Source organism: Anolis carolinensis, chromosome 3, assembly GCF_035594765.1.
Source record: "Anolis carolinensis isolate JA03-04 chromosome 3, rAnoCar3.1.pri, whole genome shotgun sequence".
Taxonomy (NCBI): Eukaryota; Metazoa; Chordata; class Lepidosauria; order Squamata; family Dactyloidae; genus Anolis; species Anolis carolinensis.
The window spans coordinates 102,540,246-102,553,195 of NC_085843.1; the positions used below are offsets into that span (position 1 = coordinate 102,540,246).

Here is a 12,950-nt window from a genome sequence, read left to right on the forward strand (position 1 = left end):
ACATTCCAACAGTGTTACATTTACAAACAGCTAACAAGGCCACCTAATGATGGTTTAAGCCTTTGAATGTGGCTGTGTATTTCCCAACTATAGAATAAACCTGTGACTACTGTGGGTGAAACAGCGACTACTTCCATTTTGATAGATGATCTAGAACAAAAATGGTTTTGAAAGCTCAAGGCAATAGGCTGAAACTGAATAACAGTGTAAATATCCTCTTTCAAGCAGGGCAACTGGTGGCCCTTCAGTTGTTAGGGCTACAAGCCCCATGGCTCTTTACTATGAGACATTCTGAGTGGCCTCATGGGAGTATTTGGCCAAAGCATCCGTTGGCCATCTCTGCCTTAAAGTGTCCTTTCGGTGTAATAAGCAGTACTGAAGACAATATCAATTCCTAGGAAGAATGAAAAAACAAACTGAAAGTATGGTATGGTGAATGTCTGACGGGCTTCAAAATTGTTCATATCAGGCATCTGCTTTAATGCCTCTTAGGGGCAAAAACAAGATAATTAAAACAATTCTGACATGTGTCAGAATTCATAACTGTAGTGTGATAAGAAGCTCTGAGGCTACAAAAAGGGACAAAACCTCAGGGGAAAATTGTGCTGCAAAAATACCCAACTATATTCATTCTTCAAATTGTCAAATTCCATCAGCTATGACAAGCAGAATTTATCAGCTGCAAAGAAGTCTGAACAGATCACATCTGAGATACAGCCATTTAAGAATTATTAACATAAAACAGTCTAAGAATTATTCTTAGTGCAAAAAAATATATATTTCACAAGACCCACGGAAAAAGGCAGAGTTTGTATGACGACAGCTGGAAGTTGTGACAAGAATGAGATATCTACATAGTTATATAGCTGGGGAAAGATATTTCAAAAATTCCCTTTTATTCCATTTGATACTACTTTTGCTGGCATAAATCCATTTTATGGAAATCTGGGATTTGCAGTTTCATGACATATTTAGAATTCTTTGCCAGAAAGCTGCATTGCTTTATCAAACTTTATTTATTTGTTTGTTTGTTCGTTTATTTAAAATTCCAGATACTTTAATCCAGGTAAACCTTGTAAAACATCACACAACAATAGATGAAAAATTATCAAACTTTTAAAGGATGCAAGGATTCCATGGGATGTAACTATGGCAATTAAAGCAGCACAAAAGTGTCATGTTTGTGTTGCATGAAAGACAATCTCAATGAGAAAGCAAGCACATTTTGTTATTTTCAGTGATCACTTCAGCAATTTATATACACAGAGTAATTTGTGAACTCAATAGAAACATTTCAACGAGAGCTGCCAGGAAAGAACAGCATGAAAGTTGCAGGAAAAATGCAGCCATACCTCGGATTTGTTAACAAGAAGTTCAGACCATTTTTGCCACTGAGGACATTTGTCCCTGTCTTCAAAAGTAGCCTCATTAGACGTCCAGCAACACTGTTCATGGCTATACCAAAACGCTGATAAACAGACACCTTCTTTCAAATCTGTCATCCAGTCCACAGCTAGATCTATAACTCCAGCTAATGTGCCTGGCAGGGAAGAAAAACAGATTCACAGAAGGGTGCAAAATATACAGCTTAAGAAATAAGTGTTCAAAATTCAATGTCACAGAGGTGTCCCATAAATATGAGTCAATCCATGAACAAGTGCCATCCACATTCCATGTTGAATCACCCTGTGGTGATCAAAATAAGGGCTTACAACATCCTATTCCGGTAAAGCATCTGCAATTTACAACTGAATATCTACAAAACTGTCTCGTAGCCACAGGACAGTTTCAAAAGCATGTATCTTTCAAACAGATGTTGGTCGGTTGGCAGAGATAGGAAGCATCCCGCTTTTTTGTTTCTATATGATTTAGTGTGCAGTTCAGTGTTTCTTCTTCAATGCCATCTGCTCTGCTTGGCTCACCACTGAAAGTTTTTAAGCAAATTGCAAATAAGCAAACTTAGTCATTTAGACAAGAATATGTGGCAAAAGCAAAGATAGTCTCAATGAGACTGCTCTCTAAGCCAATAAAACCAATGAAGTAAACACTGGATATAATGCTAACTCTGGACATTTTATTTCATGTTAAGATCTCCAGATGAATAAACCAGTGTCATCCATATTATACTGTTTTAATATGCAGACTTCAAAATTAAGAATGAGTCCATACTGGATTTACTTAGGTTGTATGTGGCTTTTGAACATTATTGCCTGAATTTTTATTTAATCCTTACAAAATTCTCTCGTCTCTTTTTTTATTCTACTTATTGGGCAGCTTTTTCAAACAGCACAGCACCACAGTGACACCAAGTGGTCAATGATAAGAAGGCATGCTATATGATGAATGCTTTTTTTGGTGTCAGGAGCGACTTGAGAAACTGCAAATTGCTTCTGGTGTGAGAGAATTGGCCGTCTGCAAGGACATTTCCCAGGGGATGTCTGGATATTTGATGTTTTACCATCCATGTGGGAGACTTCTCTCATGTTCCCCCCCCCATGGTGAGCTGGAGCTGACAGAGGGAGCTCAGCAGTCCTGCCGGCACAAGGGTTTAACCCATTGCACCACCGGAGGTTCCACTATGAATGATGAAATAATGAAATAAAATCTTTGCCAGTCAAGAGTGAAAAGGGCATTAATGGTTGGTTTAGTAATCTGCAACACATTCTTTAACCTGTGAGTTCAACTCACCTATGAGAACATTGCAAGTACAGGGTTTTCCATTCACATAAAGATCAAAGACTAAGTGACAAGTGGGGATTTGCTTTGAGTACCAAAGCCATACTTGTGTATAAGAACCATTCTTGGATCAGAGAAAATTACTTTAATTTGGGGAACTTTTGGGTATGTTTCCTTTTAAAAAAATAAATAGTGTAGTAGTATAATATTTATTGCCATCTGAGAAAGCAAGTCAAAAACATCACCATGATCAATATGCCCCTCTAGGTTTTGTAGCAAGACAGAAATAAATACTATATATAACTTTAATAACAACATTGATCTGCATGTTATTGATGAAAAGGCTTTATTTTCATACAGAATTACAATGATAGCTATTTCATTATACAATAAAGTAGCTACCCTGTTTCCCCTAAAATAAGACATCCCCAGAAAATAAGACCTAGTAGAGGTTTTGCTGAATTGCTAAATATAAGGCCTCCCCCGAAAGTAAGACCTAGCAAAGATTTTGTTTGGAAGCATGCCCGCCAAACAGAACACCAGAGCATGCAGGATCGGTAAATATACATACCATAAAGTGTTGTACATGGAAATATTGGTAGTAACAAGAAATTCTTGATAGGATTCACAGTTTGTCTGGTTATGTTGGTTTATGATGACAACTACTGTACAGTATATAATAAATGTTCATTTTTTGTTCAACAATAAATGTGAATTTTTCTTCATGGAATAATAAGACATCCCCTGAAAATAAAACCTAGAGCATCTTTGGGAGAAAAATTAATATAAGACACTGTCTTATTTTCGGGGAAACACGGTATCATTGTAATTATACTATACTAGTCATTTTCTAGAAAGTGTTAAAGGGGCTACTAGTATATTTGTGTACTTCAATATATATATTCTAAATATACAGTTGCCTTTTTCTGTGTTCATGGCTTTATCTAAGATGTTCTGATCACTATCAGCTAAAACCCCTGACTCAACCTACATTAATTATAGGACTGTGAATAATTGTCTTCATCCCTTTGTGCATACTGTATGTTGATCATTCTTAGATTCCCGTGTTTGTCTTCTGCTAGGATGAATATCCACTAGAAAAATTTTACAATCAAGTATGATGAAATAGAAGTGTGTCTATTTCATAAAAATGAGGGCACAAATATAGCTGACAGTGACTGGAGAAGAGAGGGGTAATAAATAAACGCATTACAGTAGAGTCTCACTAATCCAAGCCTCGCTTATCCAAGCCTCTGGATAATCCAAGCCATTTTTGTAGTCAATGTTTTGAATATATCATGATATTTTGGTGCTAAATTCGTAAATACAGTAATAACATCATAACATTACTGTGTATTGAACTACCTTTTCTGTCCAATTTGTTGTATAACAGGATGTTTTGGTGCTTAATTTGTAAAATCATAACCTAATTTGATGTTTAATAGGCTTTTCCTTAATCCCTCCTTATTATCCAAGTTATTCGCTTATCCAAGCTTCTGCCGGCCCGTTTAGCTTGGATAATTGAGACTCTACTGTAATTCTATTTGGCCATTGATATTACTTCTCTTATTAACAACCATTTCAGTAGCAACAGTACAATCCAGTGCTTTTATCTTTTAAAAATATGTATGATAGTGCTTTGATTGTTAATAACATCCTTTTTTAGGTCAATGCTCAGAATGTTTTACAAATGTATCTCAGGGCAGAAACCATACGTCTCATCTTAGCCATATTGAAAGGTCAAGAATCAAACTGTTAAATATCGCATAAGATGGTCCCAGAATAAAGCTCTGAGTGTTTATGCTGGTTGAAATGATATAATAGTTTCTTGAGAATACCTGCTAGCAGTCCTATCAGCAGCATCACAACCCATCCTGACCAGGCATCTAGTAAACTTTTGATGAACTCCCATATTGACTCCTTGCTTTTGTTTGTAATCTAAAAGGAAAATATATACAATTTGTAATTGTCCTATACATATAGGCAGCATGGAACTTATGTATACATAACAACAACAACAACAACAACAACAACAACAACAACACATTTTTTACCCATCTTTCCTCTGTGGGAAAACTATTGGTTACATATTCTTACAATGACATTTCTATAAACACAAAACATGTGGCAATACATGTGAATGCGGGACCAGTATCCATAGTTTCATTTACTCGTGTCTGACAAAATATGTCCTCTCTAGACTTTTTGATTCCTTCAGATGATTGTAAGCTATACAATGGAACCTCTACTTAACAGCGTCCCAATTAAGAGTGTTTTGAGTTAAGAGCCATCACTCAGTCCAGTTTTGCTTTGACATAAGAGAAGCATTTTGAGTTAAGAGCTAGAACCATTTACACACTATTTGTTATTTATAAAGTATATTTTCTAATTTGAAAACACATAACAAAAATGTGGGTTGGGGTTCGGGGGACTGAAATGGATTAATAACATTTCAGTGCATCTCAATGGAATGTTTTGAGTTAAGAATTAAACTTTTAAGTCAAAGTATCACTGTACTTTTGCCATAAGTTGGTCACAGTCATGATGGAGGATGTAGTGATGTCTAGAGATGTGTCCTCTCTAGGCACTTCCTGCGCTTTCCAGTGTGACTCTACAAGTTGTTCTTAACCTGTGGGTCTCAGATGTTTTCGCCTTCAACTCCCAGAAATCCTAACAGCTGGTAAACTGGCTGGAATTTCTAGGAGTTGTAGGCCAAAACACCTGAGGACCCACAGGTTGAGAACCACTGCTCTATGATTTTGGTGGAAGCCGTTCATTCAATAGGGCTCACTATTACCTGGAATGTATAGTGTATATCCAAAAGAAGAAAAGTTTGGGCCAAAATTCAAGATACTTGGGAGTCATTACCTTCTGTATTTGGCCCTGAAAAATAGGCTGACTGGAGAATGACATGAGGTGACCACAGTGTTATCTTGACTTCAATAGATTTCTAATAATGGAATACTAATTTCCTTCTAAAAATAATTTTAGAGAAATCAATGCAATATATGATACGATTTGAAATGTCTACTAAAAATTGAGAATGACCAGTTGAAGGATTTATACATAGCCAGAGTTGGATTTTCCACTATGTCTGAAATCAGATGGTAGTTTCTTCACACATCATCTTTATGTTATTGGAACTTTCAAAAGATCATAACCATCAATGGGAGAAAAGAGGAAATCTAGTACTTTAACTGGCTTTGTAAAATAGTGCTTTGCATTTTCACCTACCTTTCTATGTCTGTCTGTGTCACGTGATTTTTCCCTTAACCAATCAATGGTATGAAAGTCTTCATAGGTTCCAACATCAGGGAAAGGTTCGTCCAGAAAATCCATCAGATTCCCAGAGCCATTCATGTTTCCTGCATTAACCATATTAGTACCTACACAGAAGAAAATCAAATATGATGTACAATGTTGTTTTAAATGAAAACAGATTTCTCCAAAGAAGAAAAAGAAAAAGAGGAGGAGGGTGATCAAATAGATAATACAGGATTAAAAATGCAAAAATGCACATGTCACATGAGGAACTATGTCATCCTGAAAATAATCTTCATATTTCAAATATAAGATCAGGAGACCATATTCATTTGATAATGGTAATTAAATGGAATTAGGAATATCAGTGAATCTATTTTGGTTCACACATTAAAAGGAAGAACGGAACACAATGTAATTAAAAGGATGTGAAGGTAGTACTGTACTTCCCAAGGCCACTGTTGAAACTAACAAAATACTTTATCTAACATAAATAAATAAACTTTCAAACATTCAGACATTAGGCTAAAAAGATTCCATCCAAAGGGAATATGTCTAACTTGACACAGATACTTAATACACAAGTATTTTCAAACAGCAATAACACTTGTCAAAGCAAAGACAAAGCAAAGCAGGTTCCCAGCTACAATACATGTTTAGTTCCACCAAAAAGAAAAGCTCCCTCCACCAAGTTAAGGATATTATCCCATGCAAACCTATCCCTTCTCTCTTTCATCTGGTGGGAACACTGGAGTCCAATGGTTTCAAATTACAGGAAAGGAGATTCCTCCTGAACATTAGGAAGAACTTCCTCACTGTGAGAGCTGTTCGGCAGTGGAGCTCTCTCCCCCAGACTGTGGTGGAGGCTCCTTCTTTGGAGGCTTTTAAGCAGAGGCTGGATGGCCATCTGTCGGGGGTGCTTTGAATGCGATTTCCTGCTTCTTAGAGGGGGGTTGGACTAGATGGCCCATGAGGTCTCTTCCAACTCTATTATTCTATGATTCTATGATTCTATAGATGACTACTCCTAGGTTCTGGAATTCCCTTCCCTGTGGACTGACTTCATCACATGGCTGTCATTTAGTTGGGTTTTAAGTTTTATAGTTTAAATGTATTTTTAATTGTCTGCTGTGAATTTTAGCTGCTTCAATTGTTATAAGCTGTTTGAGGCAAAGGTGAAATACTAATGATGATGGTGGTGGTGATGATGCTTAACAGGCATGTTCAGGAGGCCTAAGTTAGTAGCAATTATAGAAGGAACAGAAGGTCAATACAGAAATTAGAAAGAGTTTGTTGGGTTGCATGGTACTATTAGAGATCAGGATAATCTTGAGCCTATTCAGTTAAGATCTGATGTTTCTTTAAAGTCATATGTGTGATGTCTCAGGGACCTTTGGCCTATGACCCCGCAGCCATCATAGATCAAACTGAAGAGGATTTGGGCTTTTTCCCATCTCAGCAAGATTCTGTTCCATTCCAGATGTCCCCTGTTGACATTTTCGTGCCAGAGCCAATTAGGGACGCCCTTGAAACAGAGCCCGGTTCCCCGGAAAGTTTGGTGTTTGATAGGAAGGCTTTTCTCAAAACACATCGCTCCCATAAGCAGTTTCTAAGACGAAGCGCGAGATTAGCGGAGAGAGATAATTGTGATTAAACCGTTTCCCTTGGGAAGTTTCGGGGAGGCAGGCATCTGGTACGATGTTGAAACAGCTTCGTTCTCTGGGAAGATTTGGGGAGTTAAACACCTGTTGGGGGAAGCTCTTGAACTTCCATAAAAGTTCTGCACTGAGCTTTCCATATCGTGGTGTCAACGTGACTATTCATAGAAGAACATCGACTCTTGTTCCTGAGCTTCGAAGCGGCCCTCCGGTGCGCTTACTCACGAGTAGACCGGGAGTTGCGTTCCACTCCTTGTCAAGTTTGGACTGCGTTTCAGATCCACCACGAAATACCTTGCCTAGCCTTGAATCCTTGTCCTGGACTTTACTTCAAGAATCTCCCTATGAAACCTTGCTTTTTCCCCACTCAAACTTCCAAAGAGTTTGAGTGTGTTTCGGTTATTTGGATTATAGACTTTGGACTCTAATACTGGACATATAACTTCATTATATTGGACTAATTTTGATCTTCTCTAAAAGGTCAACTGCTGGACTATATACTCTGCTCATTTTTGTTTAGAACTTTTATTGCTTTAATAAAGATATTAGATTGTTTATTGGCCTCCGTGTTGGTTTCCAGTGTTCGCGCTGCTTAGAGGTGTTACAATATGTTACTTTGTGTTCCAAGAGTTTTAAATAAATAATGTTAAACATCTCTTCTTGCATATCATTTACCGCATTTACTCATGGTAGAGGATGTGGCGGTTAGAAAAAGAGGGTGTTTTCCAAGTTGAGTATTTGTTATCTGAAATGATTTGAACTAGAAGAGTTTTAGATTTCTGATTTTCTGGATTTTGCAATACCTGTATTTTCATACACATACCATGAGATATCTTGGAGATGGGACCCAAGCCTATACATAAAATTCATTTCTGTTTATTTATTTATTTATTTCCAATATTTATATCCTGTCCTTCTCACCCGAAGGGACTCAGGGCAGCTTACAACACTGGCACAATTAGGTGCCTATACAAAATCAATCAACAATACACAAAATCAGTTAAAAACTATTAAATACAGTATAAAATTACAGTATATAAATTTTAAAAATACATATGCTCAGATCCATTCATCCGAAAACCTCGTGCTATATCCATAAGTCAGTCCGTATCATCTTTATCGTTTATTTGTTAAAAGCCTGGACATACAGCCATGTTTTTAGAGTTGGAACTTGCCTAATGTTTCATACATAGTTTATACAAAAAGCTTGAGGGTGACTTCAGAATATGTTTTTAATAATTTTGTGCATGTAACAGTGTTTATGTCCATTGAATTATCATACAGTAAAAATGCTTTCTCAGCCACCGTCCCACAGGATGGTAAAACATCAAACATCCAAACGTTCCCTGGGCAATGTCCTTGCAGACGGCCAATTCTGCAGTTTCTCAAGTCGCTCCTGACACAGAAAAAAAAAAACTGCCACCCTTGTGGACAATTTGGTTATTGGAGTATTTCAGGATTCCAGATTAGGATGCTCAACCAGTAGTATTAGTAACAGACATAAATGTCAGGATTTACATGAAGGGTCCAATGTTAAAAAATACAACAATATCTAGAAACAAAAAGACCAAGATGAAACCTATAGGGTTTTATTTATAGGTTACTCATCTGATCACCTCAACCTTTGACTGCTGATGGAATTATTGTGGTTTACTTTTCCATGTAATCATAGCTTTTTCTGAGACATTGAATTTGACAGATCTTTGCAAGGACGGGACGGGGGGGGGGGGGGGTCAATCAGTTTTTCATCACTTCAGTCTGTGGCTGTGCATTTAAGGCCAACTAAAAACTCTATATGTTTGTTGACAAAGACCACATACAATGAAGCCCCGTTGTTCTTGAAAAAGTTCTGTATTTGTGCCAGAAGAAATGCCTGTGCTACTTGTTGTTCCTTATCCAGCCATACATTTCACATCAGTAGAGGCTGATATTTGTTGGATCTTGAGGTACTGTCTCTTTCTTATTCCATTTCACTCAAATACCTCCATACATTAAACAATCTCAATGTCATAAGTAGTTCTCATTTAGGCTCAGTTGGAGGTTTCCTTCAGTCCTCGGTCCGTATCTTGTTATGTCAGTGAGAAGATTGGGAAAATATTTTCCTGTCCTAGCTAATATTTTTATAAGGTAATAATTCACACACAGTTGGAGTGAAACACTTCAAAAGCAGTTCACATTGTTGTTGCTGGTGAGTTTGAGGAAAAAAGAAAATGCAGCCTGTCTGAATAAAAATCATTTTTTTGCATAACGTGGGGTATATTATCAGATTAAATCCTACCACTGCAAAAAGAATTCTGTCTGCTCACTAAAACTTTTTAGGCTTTGTTTCTTCCCCAGTCCTGTCTATCTTAAATATGTCTCAATCCATTTCAATCTTCCAGTTTTCTTAAGTCAACCTACAAGAGAATATGAACACAGTTTCAATATAGTAAAGGTTTCCCCTGACGTTAAGTCCAGTCATGTCTGACTCTGAGGGTTGGTGCTCATTTCCATTTCTAAGCCAAAGAGCCGGCGTTGTCCGTAGACACCTCCAAGGTCATGTGGCCGGCATGACTGCATGGAGCGCCGTTACCTTCCCTCCGGAGCGGTACCTATTTCTTCTACTCACATTGGCATGTTTTCGAACTGCTAGGTTGGCAGGAGCTGGAGTTAACAGCGGTCGCTCACGCCACTCCCGTGGTTTGAACCTGGGACCTTTCGGTCTCCAGCTCAGTGCTTTAACGCACTTCACCACCGAGGCTCCTTCAGTTTCAATATAACAAACTGATAAACTCACAAATTAATGGAGTTTAAATCATCTATAGGAAAGCATACAAACCCAAATAGCCTGAAATCAGCAAAAAAGAAGCTTGTGTAATAAAATCTACCAGTAAAACGCTTGAGACAACAAACAAGTTTTTCAAAGCCCTCTTAACATAGTAGTGAACGAAGCCTAGCATATATTACAGGGAGAAATTATATAAGGGACCTCAACAGAGAATGAGTGTGGCCCTGGAAGGGGGGGGGGCATCCAATATAGCCCTTGGGACCCCAAAGTCACTGTTGTTGTATATATTCAAATTATTAGTAACTTATGATGACCCTAAGGCAAGTCTATCATTGTTTCTTTTTCGAGGGGGGGGGGGGGACAACGACAATGACCCAATTTGTTCAGAAAGGGTTTGCCATTGATGTCTTCTGTGCCAAGGAATATGTGATTTGCCCAAAGTCACCCAATGGGTTTCCATGGCTGGGTGGGGCTTCAAACCCTGATGCCCGAGAGTGCCAGCCAATGACCCAAACCACTATGCTATACTCCTTATTCACAAATGTTATGACATAAAGAAAATGGTTTGGGATTTGTTTTTTAAAAAACAAGCTCTGAAAAACTGCAAAACATTTCAGGGGCATTAGATATTTTTTCCACCTTGAAACAGCAAGCCACCTCATGCCCAAAATGGGCTCAAAAGTTATTATGATTTTTTTTTTCATGTCAGGAGTGACTTGAGAAACTGTAAGTCACTTCTGGTGTGAGAGAATTGGCTGTCTGTCATTATAATCCTTAAGAGATTAACTAAATGGTTGAATAAAAGTGTTAAAATGAATAACGTAAAAATGCTTGGTAACTGAATTTACATATGTACACACTTAAACACTCAAAACTGCCAGTTGCTTTAGGACTTGAGACCTGTAGTGAAATGAAGTATACTTTGGCCTCATCTATCAGTGGGCTGTTGGTTAGCAGTTGTGTACATATACATATATAGTTTCTCCCACAAAATTTGCAAACTGTTATAACTCTCCTAGATACCATCTAAAGAAGGGAAATTTTGAAAATAATAAACAAATATTCAACATATACTATAGAACAAAAGTGTCAATCCCTATACCAAATTAAATGTATAGATATCATTATCACTATTCCAAAATCTGCATACTCATTTATCGCAGCATCAAAAAGATCATTGTTTATTACATAATGCCTTTCTTCCAAGAAGCTCAGGGTAACCTCAACCCATTTTATCTTCACAAATTCACTGTGAGATAGGTGAAGCAATGATAAAAACATTGGCAAATAAATAGAAGCTAATTAGCAAAATGATCCTGCATTCTTTCTGACCCCCCCCCCCCCCCCCCCGGATTCAAGGAAGTTGTTGTTGTTTGTTTAATTCCAACTCTTCATGACGTCATGGACCAGCCCATGCCAGAGCTCCTTGTTGACCACAAATAAATTAAAAATAGCACAACAGAGTCAGCCCCCCCCCCCCCCAAACATTCAATGAGGTTAGGCATGGACAATTTTTTTGTCTTAGGGTTGCATTGTGAGCCCAACTGAGTGGGGAGGGCCGGGAGGGAGAGCGGCCGGGCATATGTTGGGTGGGACGGGACGGGGGGGGGGGGGAAGAGAGAGAGGGCCTGTGAGAGGGTGGGACCGGGAGGGGGCGGGGCAGGGCCTGGCTCATCCTCAGGTTGTTCTCCTGGCATAAGGATGGGGTTGCTTGCCCCATCCTTATACCAAGAGGAAAACGAGACATGCGGCGACTGCCCCAATCCTCCTCCCCCGATCTTCGGGCTGTCCTCTCAGCATTATGCCGGGAGGAGGGTGAGACAGGCGACGGCCAAGAGTGTTCCGGAGGGCTCTCAGCCACTCCCTGCCGTCCTAAGGCCATCCTCTCAGCATGACAGGGCCGCTCGCAGCATCCTTATGCTGGGAGAAGGATGAGACATGAGACGGCTGAGAGTGCTCAAGGGCTCTCAAGGGCTGCATGCCTTCCTCCTGAGTCCTTTCTGCATCAGGATGCAGCGGGCTACTGTGTCTTTATGCTGAGAGGACAGGGAAAATGAGGAGGGCCTGAGGTAAGCATTCAGGGGGCTTAGTTTGCTCATGTCTGGGTTAGGGGCATGGGATCTCTCTGAAAGAGAAGAATCGCAAATAAAGACTTTTTTAAAGTGAAAGTTCCCCTTTCTAGGAATGTCTAGGTCTTCCAGCTTGACTGGAAGCTGAACACAGAATTGCATTGGAGGACCTAGAGATTCCTAGAGCTGTGGTCCCATTAGAAGTCTGTAGGTCCTCCAGCACAACTAGAGGACATTGACCACAAAATGTATGACACTCTAGGGCAGTGCTTCTTAACCTGTGGGTCCGCAGATGTGTTGGCCTTCAACTCCCAGAAATTCTAACAGCTGGTAAACTGGCTGGGATTTCTAGGTGTTGTAGGCCAAAACACCTGGGGACCCACAGGTTGGGAACCACTGCACTAGAGGATCTAGAGATTCCAAGAAAAAAACATTTTAATAAACAAATTCACAAAAGTCAAAACTGAAAATGTGGAGGGTTGGTGACAAAAGCATACCAAAGATCACAATTAAAAAGTA

General features: G+C 38.9%; 1 protein-coding gene and 1 long non-coding RNA gene across 3 annotated transcripts in view; one reads left to right on the forward strand and one right to left on the reverse strand.

Annotated features, from left to right (window-relative positions):
• clcn4 (chloride voltage-gated channel 4) overlaps positions 1 to 12,950 on the reverse strand; it is a 64,514-nt gene that overhangs the window by 49,624 nt on the left and 1,940 nt on the right. For both annotated transcript variants that reach the window (XM_062977257.1, XM_003218815.4), the window contains exons 2-4: positions 5,911 to 6,062; positions 4,515 to 4,614; positions 1,353 to 1,540 (exon numbers count right to left, since the gene is read on the reverse strand). In XM_062977257.1, coding sequence (XP_062833327.1) covers positions 1,353 to 1,540; positions 4,515 to 4,614; positions 5,911 to 6,054 — 432 coding nt within the window. In that variant the 5' untranslated portion in view covers positions 6,055 to 6,062. The remainder of the gene's footprint in view (positions 1 to 1,352; positions 1,541 to 4,514; positions 4,615 to 5,910; positions 6,063 to 12,950) is intronic.
• Positions 1 to 12,950, forward strand: part of LOC134298008 (uncharacterized) — a 69,502-nt gene that overhangs the window by 41,986 nt on the left and 14,566 nt on the right. The gene's annotated exons all lie outside the window — the stretch shown is intronic.